Source organism: Callorhinus ursinus, unplaced genomic scaffold (assembly GCF_003265705.2).
Source record: "Callorhinus ursinus isolate GAN/ISIS: 27379988/994484 unplaced genomic scaffold, GSC_fseal_2.0 scaffold53, whole genome shotgun sequence".
In the NCBI taxonomy this organism is placed as follows: domain Eukaryota; kingdom Metazoa; phylum Chordata; class Mammalia; order Carnivora; family Otariidae; genus Callorhinus; species Callorhinus ursinus.
In genome coordinates, this window is record NW_027397115.1 from 7191055 (window position 1) to 7211896 (window position 20842).

Sequence of the window (20842 nt, forward strand, 5' to 3'; positions counted from 1 at the left end):
GTCAGGATGATGCAATCACTTTGAACTATACCCCTTTTCCATAATGAAGTCCGTATTGCAAAAAATTCCAGCGATTAGTTTAGTGACACCCAGTTACTCTGACAGTACTCACTGCTATTCCATGGGAGATGCAGGAGCACTGTCTCAGCAATAAAATATGATGTTATCAGACTTTTATGGCTTGTGGAGGAAAAAATGCAATTGCGTGCTGTTTTGATACTATCTTTGACTATACTGGCCTTTAATCTGCCTTTTCTGTATTTAGTATCCAGTCATTTTAGAGTAAAAAGCCCCCAAACCAAAAACCACGGTCGCATTGTAACAACAAACCAATCCTTGCGAATATGAACCCTGGGGCTATTATTTAGCATTTAAAGGAAATAAATCATGATGAGAGGATAATCTGAAATTTTGGAAATTCCAAGGCCATTTTAAGAGGTGAGATGGATTGGGAAGGTTGAATAAACCACCATTTTCACTATTCTTCAGGCATCTCGAAATTCCATTTAAACATTTCAATAAGAAATAAGATGGAAGGAGACATGTGTCATATCTGTTTTTTGTTTGCAGGTTTTCTGGGTAGATGTGAAAATTGTGCCGAACTATTCCACTGAAAAGACCTTCCAACCCCGGCTTGCGCGGATATCAACCTTACAAAAGTAATTTCTGGAGCACACTACCAGATACGCTCGTTCCAAAACTTTTACGGACGCTCCTAATTTTTAATAAGCACACAATTATTTTTATTCTTCTCTCCAAGGACTCAGATAGCTGGAGCGAGGATGGGTCCCCCTCTGATTTCGTGCACGATCCAGCCAATCTGAGCCCGGATGCTAATTAGTTGCGCTCCCCCGAGGAACACGCCTTTGTCGCATGCAGGGCCGGACTACAAAGCCCAGAATGCCTCGCCCCTCCCTGATCAATGAGGGCTTATTTAAATGATCTCTGAGGTCTTGGACCCAGGCCAATCAGCTGTCAGGGCTCATGATAAATCGCAATGCATTATTGATAATAATAATTACTGGGACATGCGCGTTCCGGCCGAAGGGGGGTAAATTTCCTAACTCCAGGAATTTGTGGCGGAGTGGGCAAATAACCGCGGCTCTCCGGGCGGCCCGATGCTCGCACCATGTCGAGGCGCAAGCAGGCGAAACCCCAGCACATCAACTCGGAGGAGGACCAGGGCGAGCAGCAGCCGCAGCAGCCGGCCCCGGAGTTTGCAGATGCGGCCCCAGCGGCGCCGGCGGCGGGGGAGCCGGGTGAGTGGGGCTGGGGGCGCGCGCCGGGGGCGGGCAGTTTCCCGGACGTTCGCTGGACCCTCGAAGGCGCGAGCTTCGGGGAACTAGCAGCTTCTAACGCAGATTCTGGAACCAAGATCTGGGGGCTCAGCTCTAGAGAAGGCACCCTCGTTCCCACCCCCCACCCCCGCCCTTGTTAATTTTACACTTTACGGCTTCCCTCTCTTGTGTAAGTTTCACCCCCAGGTCTCGCTCCTCTTGTTGTAAGATTGACCCCCACCCTCTGTCCCTCATTCCTGAAAGGTTCCCTTCTCGTCCCTTGCCCCTCTTAATTGGTTCCACTCCCCTCGCTAGTAACCTCCCCCCCACTTGTAACTTAGGTTCCCCTCCTCCCTCCCTGGCGCCGCTTTTAAAAGAAAGACCCCGGGGGTCCCCACCTTTTCCCTCACCCCTTGGGGGCTCTTCTAGGAGGCTGGAGAAGGGGCGCACCCCTGGAAGACCCCCGGGGGGAGGGCGATCTGTTGCACGCGCCCCTCCCGGGCCAAGCGGGGGGAGGGGGGCGCGACCTCTCCCCACCTCCGGGAGCTGGGGTGCGGGCCACCCGCTCTGAGGGGATTGGAGGGCCCGAAGAGGTGGGGGAGAAGGGCACAGTATTTCCCTTTTTTAAAAAAATTTCTTTAGGGTTTTGGCTTCTCCCCGGGCTTTGCCGCCTGCGATCTTCGCCCTAACCTTTCGGGGCCTGACCTCCAGCCATCTTTGATTTCCGACTTCCTAAAAATAACCGCGGCGAGCCCGAGGGGTGCAGGCCCCCCGGGGCCGGGGTCGCGGGCGCGCGGCAGCTCCTCTGGGGTGCACCCGGCTGGAATTTTGCGGGGCTTTCCTGGGGTGTCCGGCTTTCCAGAAGCGTGCCTCGGGGGCCAGAGGGGAGAGGTCGGGCCAGGGCTGGGCGGTCGCGGCCAGGGCGAGCTCCCGGGGCTGACCCGCCCCACGCTTCCGCGGGGAGCGTCTCCGGGGTCGGGAGGCGTTCGGGACCCTCGCCCCGCCGGGAGCGGCCGGACAAACTCCCCTTCTCCTAGTCACTTGGCCGAGGAGGGTGTAGGAGCGAGTCGATTTCCCACTATCTCCCCTCGGTCCTGGCCCGCCAAATTGTCGCCTGATAAGTTTTTAGCTACGCATGGGGGGAGGGGGCGTTGTTAACCTCCTCTTGGGCCTTGTGGGTCGTTTCCCCTCTTCTCCCCGCCTGCTTTCTAATTTCTCAGCCGCTGATGGGGGTGTGCACTGTAATCCCAGACATTCTAAGCCACAACTCCCAACTCCGATGGGAAGGCTGCGCTCCTTTTTGGCTACCTCCCCCTTTTTTCCGGGGAGGGAATGTAGTATGTTTCCCAAATTTATAATCGGTTAATGTAAATCTCTATCCCCACCCCCCCGCAAGTAACATCTTTTTTCCAGGGCAAATTAAAGAGATCGGCTTGACCAGGGGCGGCTGTGCGTTTTCGGGGCGTCTGATGGTCAGGGCTGCGGGCACCCGAGGCCCCAGGAGGATGGACTCTCTTTGTGCCTCGGGTCGGGGGGGCACTTGGGGGGAGAGCATGGAGAGGCTTCGTCGCCTGGCCCACCTGGAACAAAAGGGTTAACCCTCCGCCCGCCCGCTTCCTCCCAAGAGGAGGGGCGAGCTCCGGGCTCTGACCCCTCCCCTGGTTCTGCTTTGACCTCCCCGTTCTCCTACCCCCTTTATTTTTGGTGGGCGCAGCAAGTGGTGCTTTTGGTGGTGTTTGGCACCTTTGCGGGGAGCTTGTTACAGGGTGGCTTCTTAAATTAACGCTGGTTGGAGTTTGCAGTCAGTTAACCCGAGCTCCGCTTAGGATCTCAGGCCTGACTGTGCGCTCCCTCCACGATTTGGGAGGGGGGTGGGTTCGCTATTGAGCGCTGGGGTTACAGCGGACCGCCGAGTTGCGCGCAGGCGCCCCCTGGAGGCCCAGCCTGGAGCCGCACGCTTTGCTGAGAGGCGGGTCCCCTCACAGGTACCGGCTCACACCTGATGGGTGGGACGGGTTGGGGGGTGGGGATGGAGAGCGCCTGGCTGGGCCCAAGGATGGGCGCCCCTGGGGACCTAAGCCAGTTGATTGCGCAAGCCTTGGCTGTACTTGGTATTCTTTGCCAAGTCTTTGGAATTCTTGAAAAGAGTTCCTCGATTCTAGAATGTGTTTGCAGGATCTCCAGTTGCCACCATGAGACAGAAGGTAGTTTTCCTCAAGCAGTATACATTTTAATGGCTGCATTTTGCATTTGAGCAGCTTGGTACGTACGTACCTATCTCCGTATTTTAATATATATGCAGCTATATAGACACACGGATCTATAGATCTGTGTGGATCTGTGTAGACCGACAGATAAATAGATATGTGTAATTTTTTAAAAACTAAGATTGGCCCACTCCTATTTTGCAAAACCAATTTGAGATCCACTTGTAAAGAATTCTTGAGAGAGGAAAATGGAGTTTGGGGATCAATTAGCAGATCAAAACATCTGCAGGTGGGCAGTGGTCTCACGCTACATACGGGGAAAATTAGCATTTTCTCAAAAGAGTTTCGAATGCCCTTTGTGCTAAACTGGATTACAACCATCAACGATTAAGATCCCCAAGTTTCAAACAACTGCCTAGCCCCAGTTTCTAAACTGAAATGACCTCCGCTAGCGGTAATGATTTAGCAAGAGGGCCCTTGGAAGTTCCTATTTTAATTGGGGAGAGAGGGAAATCTCGTTGATAGTAGCTTGAATGTTGCAGGCCAGACTTTCTGTGTTTCGATCTTCGTTTCCGACAGAGAAAGGGGCTCCAGCTTGCCCGGAGCCCCTTTTGTTCCGTTAAAAATAAGTTGCACAAGTCGGTACTTGGTCATTTCAGCCTCCCCTGGCTTCCTCATGGGTGGGGAGTTGGGGAGCCATCTTGGGAGGCAGGGGATGCAGTCAGCACTTCCTCTTTTTAAATGAAGTTAGTGTTTTGGTAAGGTTTTAGAGATGTGCATTCCAATCCGGTTGTATGACTTTCAGCTGTGTAACCTTGAGACCTGCTCGATTTCTCTGAGCTTTTGGATTTTTCCTTTATACGGTGGAGGTAAAGAGTCCTGCTCAGATCATTTCAACTGCAGAAGGACTCCCACTGTGTGCTGGGAATGTGATTAGTAATCAATTTTGTTAAAAATAACTGCTTTCAATTTTATTTACTTCTCGTGTCAAGACAGTTCTGAACTGCTCATTGAGATGATTCTGCAGTTTTTAACTGTAGCCTACTAACGAGGCTGGGGACCTCAAGTACATTATCTTTAATTCTCATTTGTACTCATTTTAGAGTAAACAGTAGCTCCCCGTTGAAATGGCTTGCTCATGGTTGATTTTAGCCATGCTCCGAATCCAAGGAGCTGTTTCTCATGATCTGACTCTGGTTGGTTATGAGATGGGATTTTCCATCAGTTCCTTTGATGAAGGAGCCCTGATGAGTGTTTAGCTGGTCGAGTTTGACAATCTCGCCTCCCTTTTAAAGTTTGAGATGTGCCTTTTCGGACTTTAGATTAAGGGGTCTTTGGGGAGGAGAGTTGGAAATAAAGCAGTGTTTGCATTTCATGCTCTGGGCCTTACTGCCCTGGAAAAATCATGGGGAAGAGTTCAACAAGTTCCCTCTTTCCTCAGCCCTTAACTGTTGTACTTTTGATTCTTTAAGGAAAGCATCTAAACCATTTTAAAAGACTAAACTCACACAAGCACTGCATCTCCAGTTACCCCCATCCTTTTTTTTCCAATGAATTTCATGACTGTCAGTCTTTGTTGGGGGGCGCGGGAGGACTCCAGAAGGAGAAAACAAAAGCCCCTGCCTACATGGAGTTTACACGTTTGCTTAAAAGATGAACTCCGGTTGAGGGAAAATGGGACCTATCTCTTAATGTAAATAGCAGAACTCAGACACATTAACAGCTGTTACAGCCTTCTTGGATTCTTTTACCGTTTTTCCTTCTCAGCAGAGTCTCTGAATTTTTGATCCAAGACCATTCCGAACAAGTTTTTAGCTCTTAAATTAAGTCAAACTTAATTATAGCTTTAATTTGCTATCTATGAATTGAGTTAAAGCCTTGTTACTTAAGTGTTTCTGGGATTGCTGAATTGAGATGTAAAATTAAACTCGTAAAATGGACACTTCTTTCAACTGGTTCAAAGGCCATCCCTTTTGTTTTTTGGTAAGCAATTATCCTGTGGGTGGGGGAGGGTCGAAGATATTGTATACTTTAATCTACTCATTGTGGTTCTTCTAATATAGAAATGGGGGAGGGGAAATAAGCTTGAATCATAATGCTTTTCTCAAGATTATACAGGTTTTATTTTTTAAGCATTTTGGAGGCTCCAGAGTTTGATTGGCTTCTAGTAGATGAGCCTTTCTTCTATACAATAGTAAGAGTATTTTCTATCCATTTGGCAGTGATTGAATCTAAGACCCCTGCTGGGTTTACTGCATTCTTCCAACTTATTGGATAACTAGATGCTGAGAGATAACATTCCTAAAATTCGGAGTGGGGGTGGGGTGGGAAGATGGAAGAACTAGTTGCTGGGTAATCTCTCTGAACTCTGCCTTTTCCTTTTGGGAAGGGTTAACTTAAGCGGAGCAGGCAGTTGTTAATAACCCAGTCCTCTTACTCTCTCGGGCAAGTAGGGCTTTGGTATCTGCCCATGGTGGTCTGGATGCAGAAGGTACGTTTTACTGCACATGCATTCAGAGCTTCTGCTGTTTTAAGACTCAAGTGGGATGTTGGTGGTTTTGCATCCAACCTACAGAAGAGGCCAGCCTGTGTATACAGTGAAGGCAAGCTGGTATTCAGGTTGTAAATCACTCTTGGAAACTGTTAGATCCTTCTAGTGCCGGGGAGCTTAACCTTTTTTGTGCCGTAGATTCCTTCTCCACAGAACGCATTTAAATGCAAAATTAAAATGCACAGAAACACCAAGGAAATAAATTGCGTTGAAATGTAGTTATTGGGGCGCCTGGGTGGCTCGGTTGTTAAGCATCTGCCTTCGGCTGAGGTCATGATCCCAGGGGCCTGGGATCGAGCCCCGCATCGGGCTCCCTGCTCGGCGGGAAGCCTGCTTCTCCCTCTCCCACTCCGCCTGCTTGTGTTCCCTCTCTCGCTGTCTCTCTCTGTCAAATAAAATCTTTAAAAAAAAATATATATATATATATACATATATATATAGTTACCAAAACCAAATAATATTTGTGATATAATGTGCTTCTTTATGAACGCATTAAATAAGATCGGCGCTGCTGGTCAGATAACCACCAGAATTTCTAGTAAGGCAATGGCATTAACATCATATGAAAAGATCTGCTGTTGGTGATGAAGTCACAGGTTATGCAAATAGCCCTGTGGTGCGTTTCCCACATCTGTCATTGAAAGTCAGATACTAAATTTTATTTATTTAATTTTTATTTTTTTTTTAAGATTTTACTTATTTATTTGACAGAGAGGGAACACAAGCAGGGGGAGTGGGAGAGGGAGAAGCAGGCTTCCCGCTGAGCAGGGAGCCCGATGCAGGGCTTGATCCCAGGACCCTGGGATCATGACCTGAACGGAAGGCAGATACTTAATGACTGAGCCACCCAGGCACCCCTCAAATACTAAATTTTAGTACAGATTAATGAAAATAAAGATCTTTTTTTTTTCTTATCTAATTTCATGGACTCCAGTTTAAGAATGCTGGTTTAGAACCTGATTTCAATGAAGGAATATTGTCCCTAAGGGGGTGAACATTTTTTTAATTTCTTTTGGGGGGTGGTATGAACATTTCTTGAGGGGGAGGGGACGGAAGATTGATTTACAGTGGTTTGTGGCCTTCCGAAGGACCATAGTGCATAAACAGATACACAGTATATTTGTGGTATTAAAATTTCATGGGGGGGGCAGTAGTTAGGAAAAGAAAGCTTTAAAAACCTCCATAGAATGATGAAATGGAAAGAAGTGTGAGAAACTCGGCTCTAGAAGAAACACGATAAATGAGGTCACTAAGTTTAGTGCCCTTCTAGATGGTACTTAAGAATACAATCCCTCATCTTCTTTTTCTGGTTAGCAGTTTGTTGCCTTGAGCCACTTAATTATTTCTGAGCCTCAGTTTGTGCATCTGCAAATTGGGACAGAGGACGCTTGCTTGATTATGTGGCTGAAGAGATGAATGGGTTAAGGTGCAATAGCATGTGTTTTGTTTGTGGAGGGTGGTGGTGGTTTCCCTTAGAGTGGGATGGGCATTCTTGCAGGGGCTTTATTGGAGATTTCCAGAAGTTCGAATGGTGGAGTCCAAGTTTTTAAACATGCTAATGAGAAAGAAACCGTAGTACAAAAGTTGATACTTTTAAATTTTTCTCTTCCTCAGTCCCTAGGCCCACACTCCCAAGAGCTTAGAGCGCAGCCCTAGTTTCTCTTACTTCAGATAGAAATTTTTCCACGTACATATTTATATCTTTATCCACAAATACAGATGGGACCACAGAGTTACGTCCCGTTCACCTTGTCCTCTTGAAATAAAATCCCAGGCAGTTGTCCCCTAGAGCGGCACAGATAACATAGATCTGCTTTATTTTGGTAGGCTACGAAGTAGTCCCTTTTTTTCCCCTGTACCCTGACCTATTTATTTTATTTTTTTAAAGATTTTATTTATTTATTTGAGAGAGAGAATGAGAGAGAGAGAGAGAATGAGAGGGGGGAGGGTCAGAGGGAGAAGCAGACTCCCCGCTGAGCAGGGAGCCCGATGCGGGACTCGATCCTGGGACTCCAGGATCATGAATGACCTGAGCCGAAGGCAGTTGCTTAACCAGCTGAGCCACCCAAGGTGCCCCTACCCTGACCTATTTAATCAGAACCTTACTGCTTGACCACAGAGTGCATCTGTTTTTGTTTTTGCTGTTTGTTAATATGAGAAATGTATCCTTGTATTTCATAAAGTAAACGCCTAACAAGGGTCAAAGGAGAATTGCACCAACCTGATGTTGCCGATAGTGCTGGGAAGGAGCTGTATCTCTTACACACACCTACCAGGGTGTGTAAATATACAGTGTGTATTTCCCTGCCAAGAGACACTTGTTAAAAAGTTCTCTGTTTTAAGGTTCTTGACACATAGTTGCCAGAACTGCTTTTCCGGAAAGTGCTATGTAACAACTCCTCCAACACCTCACTCCCAGTCTTGGGAAAGTGTAGGGATAGATACTGTATTCTGGGAACTGACAAATATTTTTAACTGGATTCTTGAAATATGCCTGGGATCAGGAACTTACCTATTGATCACCCGTTAGGTAGCAGGGGTGCATTGTGTACTAACTTAAAGTGACTTCAGAGAGTCGCAGAAAGATAGTAGTGGCATGTGTCCTGGTCCCTTTCCCCTTCCTTGCCACCCTGACCCCTCAGGCTTGTCTGTCCTCCCTGGGGTGTCTTTTAGAGGAAAGATAGTTGCAGTCTCAACAGAAGAAACATATTATGGTAGGAAGTGTAGGAAGAAAGGGAGGATCTGGGCGCTGCATGCCTGGGTTTTAATACTGGCCTTGCAGTTTATCAGATGTATTACTTGGGGCAAACTGATGTCCTCTGTGCATTGGTTTCTCTGTGAAATACGATAGCCTCTACCTCAAAGTTGTTATAACCTATAAATTGTTGCCTGGCACATAGTAAGTGCTCAGAAGTTACCTATGACTAATTTTTAATTGTGTTGCCTTGGGGAAAGTCACGATACTGTGACTTCTGTGTTTCTCTGTGTTTCTCATCTCTAAATGGGGCAGATACTTCATAGATTGGGTGAGTATAGTATGGGGCACTTAGAGGTCCCTAGTCTGAACTGCAGACAGAGAAGAATAGCAGGTTCATCTTTTGCACCACCGTTGTCAGATCCCTAGCTCCCCTGTCTTGTGCCCAGTAGGAGGTGGGAAGTATTGGTACATGAGTTAGGCATTCAGCGACCGTTACTGTTAAATCTTGTTCTCAGCAGCCCTGGTTGCCCTGCTAACCATTTGAGCCATTAGAAATAGAGGGTGTAGAGAAACTTATGTTCACTGAACACCACAGTATCTGCACTTTGGCCAGATCCTATCCAGGATGGTGTCAGGCACATTGGTAGGCATTTGACACACATTTGTTAAAAACTTCACTTAATCCAGGCATATCTACCTTATGAGGTTGTCATGATTATGCATGTTTCAGGCGGATTCTTTTTTTTTTCTTTTAAAGATTTTTATTTATTTATTTGAGAGAGAATGAGAGAGACAGAGCACATGAGAGGGGCGAGGGGCAGAGGGAGAAGCAGACTCCCTGCTGAGCAGGGAGCCCGATGTGGGACTCCCAGGGACTCCAGGATCAAGACCTGAGCCGAAGGCAGTCGCTTAACCAACTGAGCCACCCAGGCGCCCTCAGGCAGATTCTGAGGGCTAAGGCTACCGTATCCAACTTGTTCACAGGCAAGTGCTGGGTCAGCCCTAACCTGCTTTCCCTGCACTGGCAGGCCAGACCTGGCCTGTTGGCTCTTTCTCCCTGGCCCACCCCCAACCCACACACACTTGCAAAACTTCATAGTGCCGGGTCTGAAATTCATAAAGATTAGGCCACCTTATGTAAATTTTAAAGAACCACTTTTTGAAACTCTGTAAACCTTCTCAAGAGAAATACACTTTTTTCTTCCAAGATCAACTCCTCCCCCATACTGTGGTGGACTTCTCTGTCAAAACCCTATGGTTTTAGGGAGTGTAATCACCCAAGGAGTTGAGAGGCAAAAATATATTCGTTTTCTTTAAAAAGTAATAATTTCCTTAAAAGGGAGATGTATCCTTCTTGGCCTTTTCTTCCACGCATCCCTACATTTCAAACACGTTTTATTTTAAACAAAAGTGGTCACATTTTACATACTGTTCTGCAGCCTATTTCTTTGACCTAACATCTGTCTCCATGTTATACAGAAGTTAGGCCATTTTTGCTGTATGGGTAAATCAAAATTTACTTATGCTATAAACATTTCTGTAAACAAAAACAACCCTTCTTACATGGATCTTCGTATACTTCTGCAATTATCTGTGTGGTTTAGATCCATACACCTAAGAGTTGCTGGCTCCGAGGTATACCTCTGACTTCTTAGTGGGAGAATATACATACAATCGATAGCCAGGAAATGAGAGCAATAAAGTAGCTTAGGGAGACTCTTCACCCAACTTGTTGCTTTCAGGACGCAAGCATCCAGATAAAGCCACAGCCCCAAGATGGGCATTTTAATATGCAGGCTAGCGTTAACGGAATAGGACCCAATTACAAAAGAAATCCACGGACCAGTCCTCTTTAGGAATGTAACTGCCCAGATGTAGGAAGATGTTTGATTTTGTATATTTCATTTCAGATAAATTAGAGTGGTAGAAGTTGCAAGTACAGGGAGAAGAATGAAACCCATCATTCCCATCCCCTTTCCATTCTCGGGCTTCCCTTTTTACATAATGGTTTATTAACCCTTTTAGTGTCCTGACGGGTAAGACTTTTAAGTTTTTCATGACCTGTAAGGTCATCAAAGTCACATAGTCACAGCCTTCCTTGAACATGAAATCTTTTCTTTTGTCCGTGTCTCATATGAAAATATTCCTATAGGAATATCTGCTTGGCCTTCCTGTGTAAATGGATCCAGCGTGCCGTTCTCCATATTTTCAGTGAATTTGGCACTGTTCTCACAATTGTTGGCACCCGAAACTGGGAAGGTACACTCGTTATACTGAATGAGTGGGGGTTTTTTTTAGGATTTTATTTCTTTATTTGTCAGAGCAAGCACAAGCAGGGGGAGCGGCAGGCAGTGGGAGAAGCAGGCTCTTTGCTGAGCAGAGAGCCCCGTGAGGGACTCGATCCCAGGACTCTGGGATCATGACCTGAGCCAAAGGCAGACGCTTAACCAACTGAGCCACCCAGGCATCCCTGAATGAGTGATTTAATGCAGTTTCGCTTTTAGGGGCCCCACGGTGGTGGTGAGCAGCCATATTTGAGCAGGTTTCCAATGTCACTTATATTCAGAGACCGATTTGCCTTAGCAAGCTCACTCTGGGTGCAGAGCCCCAAGGGGATTATTTTTTAATAATAAATTGTATGAATTTCCTAGGGTTTCCATTACAAATTGGATGGCTTAAAACAACAAGTTTAGGGGTGCCTGGGTGGCTCAGATGGTTGAGCATCTGCCTTCGGCTCAGGTCATGATCTCCAGGTCCTGGGTTCGAGCCCCACAGCAGGATCCCAGCTCAGTGGGGAGCCTGCTTCTCCCTCTGCCTCTCCCCCTGCCTCTCCCCCTGCTTATGCTGTCTTTTTTAAAATCTTAACAACAACAAAAAACAAATGATTCTGGAGGCCAGACATCTGAAATTGAGGTGTTGGCGGGGATGGTTGGTTCCTTCTGGAGACTCTGGGGAGGAAACTGTTCCAAGCCTCCTTTCTGTCTTCTCTTGGCTTCCAGGAGTCCTTGGTTACAGCCCTGTAATTCCTTCCTAGGGCCTTATTTATTTATTTATTAAAGATTTTATTTATTTTTTTTCAAAGATTTTATTTATTTGAGAGACAGAATGAGAGATAGAGAGCATGAAAGGGAAGAGGGTCAGAGGGAGGAGCAGACTCCCTGCTGAGCAGGGAGCCCGATATGGGACTCGATCCCAGGACCGTGGGATCATGACCTGAGCCGAAGGCAGTCGCTTAACCAACTGAGCCACCCAGGCGCCCAAAGATTTTATTTATTTGACAGAGAGACACAGCAAGAGAGGCACAAGCAGGGGGAGTGGAAGAGGGAGAAGCAGCCTTCCTGCGGAGCAGGGAGCCCGATGCGGGGCAGGGAGCCCGATGCGGGGCTTGATCCCAGGACCCTGGGATCATGACCTGAGTCGAGGGCAGATGCTTAACGACTGAGCCACCGAGGAGTCCCCATAGGGCCTTATTTATTCCATCTCTCCTTTCCCTATCTCTTGAAGAACATCAGGCATTGGGTTAGGGACCCTCCCAACTAGATTTGCAAAGATCCTGTTCCAAATAAGTTCATATGCACAGGTGCTGGGTATAAGGACTTGGACATATTTGGGGTGGGGGTGGGGGGGACACAATTCAACGCACTACACGAGTGGTTAGGTCATTCAGACCTCTGAATGGCTAGTTCCCTTTCACAGTCTTCTGCCTCTTAGGACACAGGTCACGAAGGCGTCTGTATTGTGAATTGTGGTTCTTCGCTAGAAATTACCCCACATCCCTTCTTGGGCACAGTTCTTAGCATGTGTTCTCTTGTCCCAGGTGCTCCAATGAGCCACCCAGGGAATGGCCATGAAGCCAGCAGGGATGGAATGACAGCAAAGAGGACTCGGCGGGAGGAGACGCACATCTGTGAGAAATGCTGTGCGGAGTTCTTCAGCTTCTCCGAGTTCTTAGAACACAAGAAGAATTGCACTAAAAATCCACCTGTCCTCATCATGAACGACAGTGAGGGGCCAGTGCCTTCAGAGGACTTCGCCGGGGCTGTGCTGAGTCCGAGCAGCAAGGAGGGTCCCCGGGAGGATGGCGGCGGCTCGGGGGAGATGAAGGAGAGGCCGGGGGCCGAGTCGGTCGTGTACCTGAAGACCGAGACCGCCCTGCCATCCACGTCCCAGGACCTAAGCTATTTACCCAAAGGCAAAGTGGCCCACACTAACGTCACTCTTCAGGCCCTGCGGGGCACCAAGGTGGCGGTGACCCAGCGGAGCGCCGACGCGCCGCCAGCCCCCCTGCCCGGCGCCGGCAGCATCCCGTGGGTCCTCGAGCAGATCCTGTGCCTGCAGCAGCAACAGCTGCAGCAGATCCAGCTCACCGAGCAGATCCGCGTGCAGGTGAACATGTGGGCCTCCCACGCGCTCCACTCGGGCGTGGCGGGGGCGGACACCCTCAAGACCTTGGGCAGCCACATGTCCCAGCAGGTTTCGGCGGCCGTGGCTCTGCTCAGCCAGAAAGCCGGAAGCCAGGGCCTGCCTCTGGATGCCTTGAAACAGGCCAAGCTACCTCACGCAAACATCCCTTCCGCCACCAGCAGCTCCGCGTCCCAGGGGCTGGCGCCCTTCCCCCTGAAGCCGGATGGGACGAGGGTGCTGCCGAACGTCATGTCGCGCCTTCCCGGTGCTTTGCTACCTCAGGCCCCGGGCTCTGTGCTCTTCCAGAGCCCTTTCTCCACTGTGGCGTTAGACCCGTCCAAGAAAGGGAAGGGGAAGCCCCCGAACGTGTCCCCGGTGGAGGTCAAACCCAAAGACGAGGCCATCCTCTGCAAGCACAAGTGTAAGTACTGTAGCAAGGTTTTTGGGACTGATAGCTCCTTGCAGATCCACCTCCGCTCCCATACCGGAGAGAGACCCTTCGTGTGCTCTGTCTGTGGCCACCGGTTCACCACCAAGGGCAACCTCAAGGTGCACTTTCATCGACATCCCCAGGTGAAGGCGAACCCCCAGCTCTTTGCCGAGTTCCACGACAAAATGGCGGCAGGCAATGGCATTCCCTATGCACTCTCTGTACCTGTCCCCGTAGATGAATCGAGTCTCTCTTTAGACAGCAAACCTGTCCTTGTAACAGGGACCCCCAACGTAGGGCTACCTCAAAATCTTTCTTCAGGGACTAACCCCAAGGACCTCATGGGCGGCCCACTGCCCAGCGACCTACAGCCCGGGCCCTCTCCAGACAGTGAGGATGGATCCCTACTATCCGGGGTGGGGCCAAACCACAGTTCCCCAAGGGTTGGTGGCTTCCAAGGGAGTGGGACACCCGAGCCAGGGTCAGAGACCCTGAAATTGCAGCAGCTGGTGGAGAACATCGACAAGGCCACCACCGATCCCAACGAATGTCTCATTTGCCACCGGGTCTTAAGCTGCCAAAGCTCCCTCAAAATGCATTACCGCACCCACACCGGGGAGAGACCATTCCAGTGTAAGATCTGTGGGCGAGCCTTCTCCACTAAGGGTAACTTGAAGACGCACCTCGGGGTCCACCGAACCAACACGTCCATAAAGACGCAGCACTCATGCCCCATCTGCCAGAAGAAGTTTACCAACGCGGTCCTGCTGCAGCAGCATATCCGGATGCACATGGGCGGCCAGATTCCCAACACGCCTCTGCCCGAGAATCCCTGTGACTTTACGGGTCCCGAGTCCATGATGGTCAGTGAACATGGTAGCGCAGGTGCCGTCTGTCACGATGATGTTATCGAAAGCATCGATGTTGACGAGGTCGGCCCCCAGGATGCCCCCAGTAGCTCCGTGAAGGTCCCCGTGCCTCTTCCCAGCGTGCATTCGGCATCACCCACGCTCGGGTTTGCCGTGACGGCTTCCCTAGATGCCCCGGGGAAGGTGGGTCCTGCCCCTCTTCTCCTGCAGCGGCAAAGCAGCAGAGAAAACGGTTCGGTGGAGAGTGATGGCTTGACCAACGACTCCTCGTCCTCGGTGATGGGAGACCAGGAGTACCAAAGCCGAAGTCCAGATGTCTTGGAGACTGCGTCCTTCCAGGCACTGTCCCCAGCCAATAGCCAGGCAGAAAGCATCAAGTCCAGATCTCCTGATGCTGGTGGCAAAGCAGACAGCTCCGAGAACATCCGCACTGAGATGGAAGGTGATAGAGCTTTGGATTTAACTTAGGTCCATTTTGGGCACAAGGTCATCCAAAAGGAACTTGGGTTGAACTTGGCAAATGGACAGTATGATGTATGCAAAGCAGCTCCTTTGTAGGGCAGTTAGCCTCTTTGTACTTCTGGGTAGAGGGCAATAATAACTACCTCTGTCCTAGTACTAAGGTCCTTTTATTTACGGTGGTTAATGCAAATTGGGTATGGACAGCACACTTGTTGGTTTTTAACTTTTGTGGTTGAGCCCCAGGGAGACATTGGGTAATCTTAAGGAAATGATCCAGTAGGAAAATGTTTAAGTAGGCACTGCATTGTGGCCACTGAGATAAGCCATAGTTTCTTGATTCTGAGGTCCCTCTCCCTAATGTAAGGTTCACAGATTAATAACTCTTGGCGGGGGGAGGCGGTGGGCATGAGGAGGAGAATCTAAACTGTGTAAAGTGCACATATAAATTGTGGGATGCCTGTTGATGTCATTAATGGTGAAATGGGGAAACAGCTGTAATGTAGAATGAAATAAAGCTGGTGTCCGGGCATACTTTTTTTTTTTCTCTGTGGCAGCAAAGTAAGGTTTTACTGAGTGATAGCAGAGTAATAGCACAAAGCTCCCAAGGAGGGAGGGAACCCGAGAGGGTTATCCTCCAGGCATAAAAGGTAACTTTTTTAAAAAGAGTTTTTAGGTATTTATTTTTAAGTAAACTCTACACCCAACGTGGGGCTCGAACCCACAAGCCTGAGATCAAGAGTCACGGAGCTCCACCAACTGAGCCAGCCAGGCTCCTCTTAGAGATAACTTTCTATGCAGGAACTTGAATTTCTGGGGTTTGTGTGTTGCCCATACCGTAACACTTAAAATGGTGACATTTCCAAAGTAAATATTTGAGTTGTTATTCCCTGGGCAGGTCAGCGTGCTAAAGAGGAAGGCTGCCTCGGAGATAACACATTGTCCCAAAAGCTGTTTCCAGGCTCTCGGTGGGCAGTTGTCATCAAAGCTCTTTTGTGGTTGGAGAAGGAATGAGTATGGGATGATAAAGGTTTGGGGTTTCTTTTCTCTGGATACTAGGTCGTAGCAGTCTGCCATCAACATTTATCCGAGCCCAGCCAACCTATGTCAAAGTTGAAGTCCCTGGTGCATTTGGTGGACCCACGACCATGTCCCCAGGCATGACACCTTTGTTAGCGGCCCAGCCACGCCGACAGGCCAAACAGCACGGCTGCACACGGTGCGGGAAGAACTTCTCCTCGGCGAGTGCGCTGCAGATCCACGAGCGGACTCACACAGGGGAGAAGCCTTTCGTGTGTAACATATGTGGGCGAGCGTTCACCACCAAAGGCAACTTGAAGGTGAGTTTCTTCAGGCTCTCAGCAGGGATGGCGTAGGTGTTCAGCAGGTCTTTATTGGTGTTCATCCATCCATGACGGATTCTTCTAAGGACCGGTGGGGTACTGTATAGTCATATCTCACAGCTGGCTCTCCAAATAGGCATCAGAAAGTACGTTTTCTCACATCACAGTGTTTCTGAAATTGCGATCCCAGGACCCTCGGACCATGACCTGAGCCGAAGGCAGACACTCGACCGACTGAGCCACCCAGGCGTCCCTTATATATAGTCTTAAAGACCCATAAGACTGTATATCATTTAAAAGATTAAACATACTTAACTACGGGGGCGCCTGGGTGGTTCAGGTCATTAAGCGTCTGCCTTCTGCTGGGGTCATGGTCCCGGGATCCTGGGATCGAGCCCCGCATTGGGCCCCCTGCTCGGCGGGAAGCCTGCTTCTCCCTCTCCCACTCCCCCTGCTTGTGTTCCCTCTCTCACTGTGTGTCTGTCAAATAAATAAAATCTTTAAAAAAAATACTTATTACAAAAACAAGCTATATTCTTTTAATTTTGCAGTTGGCAAAAATGTCAGGGAAGAACCACAAAGTAACTTAATCTCTAATACTGACTTCTAGAAATATAAAACTTCAGTTAGTTCACAGGCCCTCGGATTAGCCCAGGGAAGGACTGGAGTCCTTTTGCTGCACAAATGGCTTTGGGCAGTTGGCTCCTAGTGCCTCAGTTTCCCAGGCGTGGGGATGATGGTAGTGACAACTTCAGAGTTGTCCAGGAGGTTAAATGAATCATATTAGTAAGGAGTTTTAAATTATGCCTGGAACATCTTAACAGCTTAGAGCGATGAAGAATGAGTCACTTCTGAGCTCACTGGCAAAGATAGCCACTAACTTCTGAGGATGTCGGTGCGTTGAAAGGAGGTGAGCTGAGAAAGTAGTGCCCACCACATTTTTTGAAAAGGGTTTAGAAACTTGGACGAGAACAAGAATTGGAAGGAGCCGTAGACGGTAGGATTTCTGTCATCAGAAGAGGCCTTGCCTTGCCTACGATCCTAGAATAACTAGCATTCATTCCCACAGAGGCCTTCCATCACTGCTCTGGCAGGGCTTGCTTTATCTGTGATAACAGAACGATCACATTGATGACGATCATTGAGTAGTGTGTAGTGGCTCCATCAGGGCAGTGTCTGTTCGGTTCAAAGTTATTTTTTAACTCATTTTTTATTCAGGTACTTGCAGACTCAGAATTCCTAGATCCTTACACACTTTGCCCAGTATCCCCCTGTGGCAGCATTTTGCGAAACTCTAATGTGAATAAATAACACAACCAGGATACGGACCTGGATGCAACCTACTGACCTTACAGATCTTCCCATTTTATTTGTAGTGTGTGTGTGTGTGTGTGTGTGTGTGTGAGAAGTGCTGCGCAGTGTTACCTGTGTGGGTTTGTTCTTTGCAGATTTTAACCACAGCACTTGAGCCTGGTGCATAGTAAGCGTCCCTGTAAATTGCTTACATGAAGAGTTGGGATGGGGACAGAATTGGAGCCAATGTCCCCGCTTTGGTTGTCTTTACTTGCCTCTAGGCAGGAATGTGGGCCCATTGTTGCCAGATTATCTGATTTTCCGCCCCCCCCCCCACGCATAATACACAAGAGAACAGATAACCTGGAATTTTAAAATGTTCAAACCCATAGGCAGATGGACTAGCTTGCCAACATGCACGCTTTCAAATCGGTTTTGGTGGAAACCTTTCTGTTTCTCTTCCCATAGGTCCACTACATGACGCATGGGGCCAACAACAGCTCAGCACGCCGTGGGAGGAAGCTGGCCATCGAGAACACCATGGCTCTGTTAGGAACTGATGGGAAGAGAGTCCCTGAGATGTTTCCCAAAGAAATCCTGGCGCCTTCGGTGAACGTGGACCCTGTCGTGTGGAACCAGTATACCACCATGCTCAATGGAGGTCTGGCCATGAAGACCAATGAAATCTCTGTGATCCAGAGCGGTGGTATTCCTACCCTCCCAGTTTCCCTGGGGGCCAGCTCCATTGTGAACAACACCACTATCTCCAAGATGGATGGCTCCCAGTCCGCCCTTAGTGCTGAAGTAGAAAAACCAGGTGCTGCGGACAGCGTCCCCAAACACCAGTTCCCTCACTTCCTTGAAGAAAACAAGATTGCAGTCAGCTAAGCTCTAGTAGGAGAACCCTTATTGAAGGAGAAATGCAGGCAGAATGGCCTCTAGAACTGTACTTTTTTTTTTTTCCTTTTTAAAAGACCCCATCTCCTCCTGTTTGTTTTCTTACTGATGTGCAAATGATGTTTACAGTTGTGATCACAACCTCAGGCAAGTCCTACAATCAGATGATGATATGCTGCTTTGCAAAAAAAAAAAAAAGGAAAAAAATTGAAAAAAGAAAAAATTTTGAAAAAAAAACAAAAAAGAAAATACATACTAAAACAAATACTAGAATTTTTTTTCTTTAATTTTGGAAAGAAGCGGGTCTTGCAAAGTAGCTTTGTTACTTGGCGACAAACTGTATACATAAAAACCTTTGTACAACCAAGAGTAACTATTTCCAAAGACTATCCCCTTGTTTCAAGTTGGAACTTAGTGAACTACAATGGAAAAGATAACCGTTAGCCTAATTGGGGAGGGGGGTACTAGAGACTTCCCCGTTGACTGTATGCGGGTACATGAACACGATCTGGCATCTGTTTAGGGACCTGTGTTTTGTATGACCTCCAACCCTTCACCCATTTTTTTTTCCTGAATGTATTTTTTTAGACTTAAGGTTGTAGAATTACAAAATTCCTCCAACCTTGGAACCTTAAGTAGGATGCCCTCAAATGGACTGTGTTTAGTCCGTAGGGAGTCAGTGTGTGTTGCTGCTTATTTAAATACAGTTCGGTTGAAGCCCCAAGTGTGCCAATGTACCCCGTCTGCTCTCCAGATGCCTCCTTCCTGAGCCACCGGGAGAGGTGGGCACCTGAGCAGGGACCCTCAGGTGACTTCATTTGGTTCGCCAGTGCCTACTCGATCGAAGAACTGGGTTTCCATTCTTGAAGAAACTCCCAGAAGGACATGTTTCTCACAAGTTCACAGACTGATGTGTACAAAAATGTCCTTGGTGCAACTTACGCCAAGTTACTATGAAGATTGTTCTTCGAGTATTGCTTGAAGGCTACGAAGTTGGAACAGGCAGGTCATGGGTGTGAAAGCTTTAATTTATCTACCTCATTTATTTTTTTATTTTTGTAGCCATAGCGTCTATTTTCCTATTTTATGACCGCTGAAGTGTTCTCACGCCCTGTCTTAAACCTGAGTTGATGTGTGGTGGGAGCGGCTGGACTTAACATTTTCGTGATTCTTGGTTTTTGTTTTTTTTAAACTCCCTCCCCTTTTTGTATATGTAATGATGAAACATGCTCTCGTGGTTTAACAAGGAAGGAGAAAGACCTTAATTTCTGCGTGGAGACGTCTCCCTCTTTGTGGACAAGTAGATCAAGACTGTTACTAAAAGTTTGTCTGTTATTGCACCTGAATTTTAGGATCCAAAAAAAATTTTTTTTTGCCACGTTGTGCCTTTCCTCCTGGAATTGTAAGTTGAACACAATGCTAGTAACCTGTTTACACTGTGAAGTGCTTACTGTTAACAGAGAACACCCGGAGCCTTTCTCACTGTTAAGCAAATAATGCCCTTGTGAATGTATGATCTTTGGAGAAACCCCTGTAGTTTTACCTGCTGATGCTGTCTGTCTTATTGGAGAATAAATTTTGGATGTGTTTTTTTTTTTTTTTCCTTTGCCCCCACCAGGCGCGTTACGTTAAGTTTTTCTGGTTCATTTCTGCTCTAAAGCTGAGAACTCTTATTTAACCATTTTGCTTTCAGGACCCTCCAGGTCCTAGAACCGAAGATGTACATCTGGTTACATCCATGCTGGTCCCATTTCTCAAGCACACACAAATAACTGCTGTCTTTTCTTTTTTAAGGCAAAAGTTTTGTTAGAGTAAGCTCATTCTAGAGAACTTTTGCTTGTGCTCGCTTGTGACCATGGAAAGCTTATCATGCCAGAGATTACCCCCATAGCTCTACCCATCCTGATCTGGTATGAGCCCTGGGGCAGAGAGAGACTGTTTGTTACCATCTACTAAATGGACTGCTGTGATTCACATAGGACGTGGCACTTCATTCCGAGGGAAGATCCTTTGAGAGGGTGATGGGGAAAGTACTCACTGGGGGGAGAGACAGGGCAAGACCAGGTTAGTGTCCTGCTGGGAAGGTACCCTGTTGTGTATCTTCTGCGGTGTTTTTCTTTGCAAACCCGTTGGCAAGAACGGGCATTAGGCTCGGGGAGAATCTTAACAGATGTGGGTGCATCCGCATCTGTGAGTGGATCCTCCTGATACTGGAGGAGGCCAGGGATTACATTCTCATGGCCTTAAATCTGATGTGAGCCCTGCCTGGCTACATCCTTTGCAGGTGGATGCCCTCTCCTCCCTCTAAGGGTTGTCTGTCCTTTGGCCTCAATTCATCTAAAATTGGGGTGAGGTGGGCACTCGACTCTGAAAGCAAGATTAACCCGGCCCTTGAGATAAACTGAAACGGAAGT

The 20842-nt window shown here is 48.0% G+C and overlaps 1 protein-coding gene across 2 annotated transcripts; it reads left to right on the forward strand.

The window, feature by feature from the left end:
- Nucleotides 1-1129: 1129 nt before the first annotated feature.
- Nucleotides 1130-19992, forward strand: SALL4 (spalt like transcription factor 4). Of its 2 annotated transcripts, none has more exons than XM_025853337.2 (4): nucleotides 1130-1259; nucleotides 12551-14878; nucleotides 15955-16235; nucleotides 18000-19992. In XM_025853337.2, exons 1-4 carry the CDS (start codon nucleotides 1130-1132, stop codon nucleotides 18417-18419), a joined length of 3159 nt encoding a protein of 1052 aa, XP_025709122.1. In that variant the 3' UTR covers nucleotides 18420-19992. The 2 variants fall into 2 exon arrangements, with proteins under 2 accessions (XP_025709122.1, XP_025709123.1); XM_025853338.2 differs by having other exon boundaries at nucleotides 12551-13558.
- Nucleotides 19993-20842: the final 850 nt, after the last annotated feature.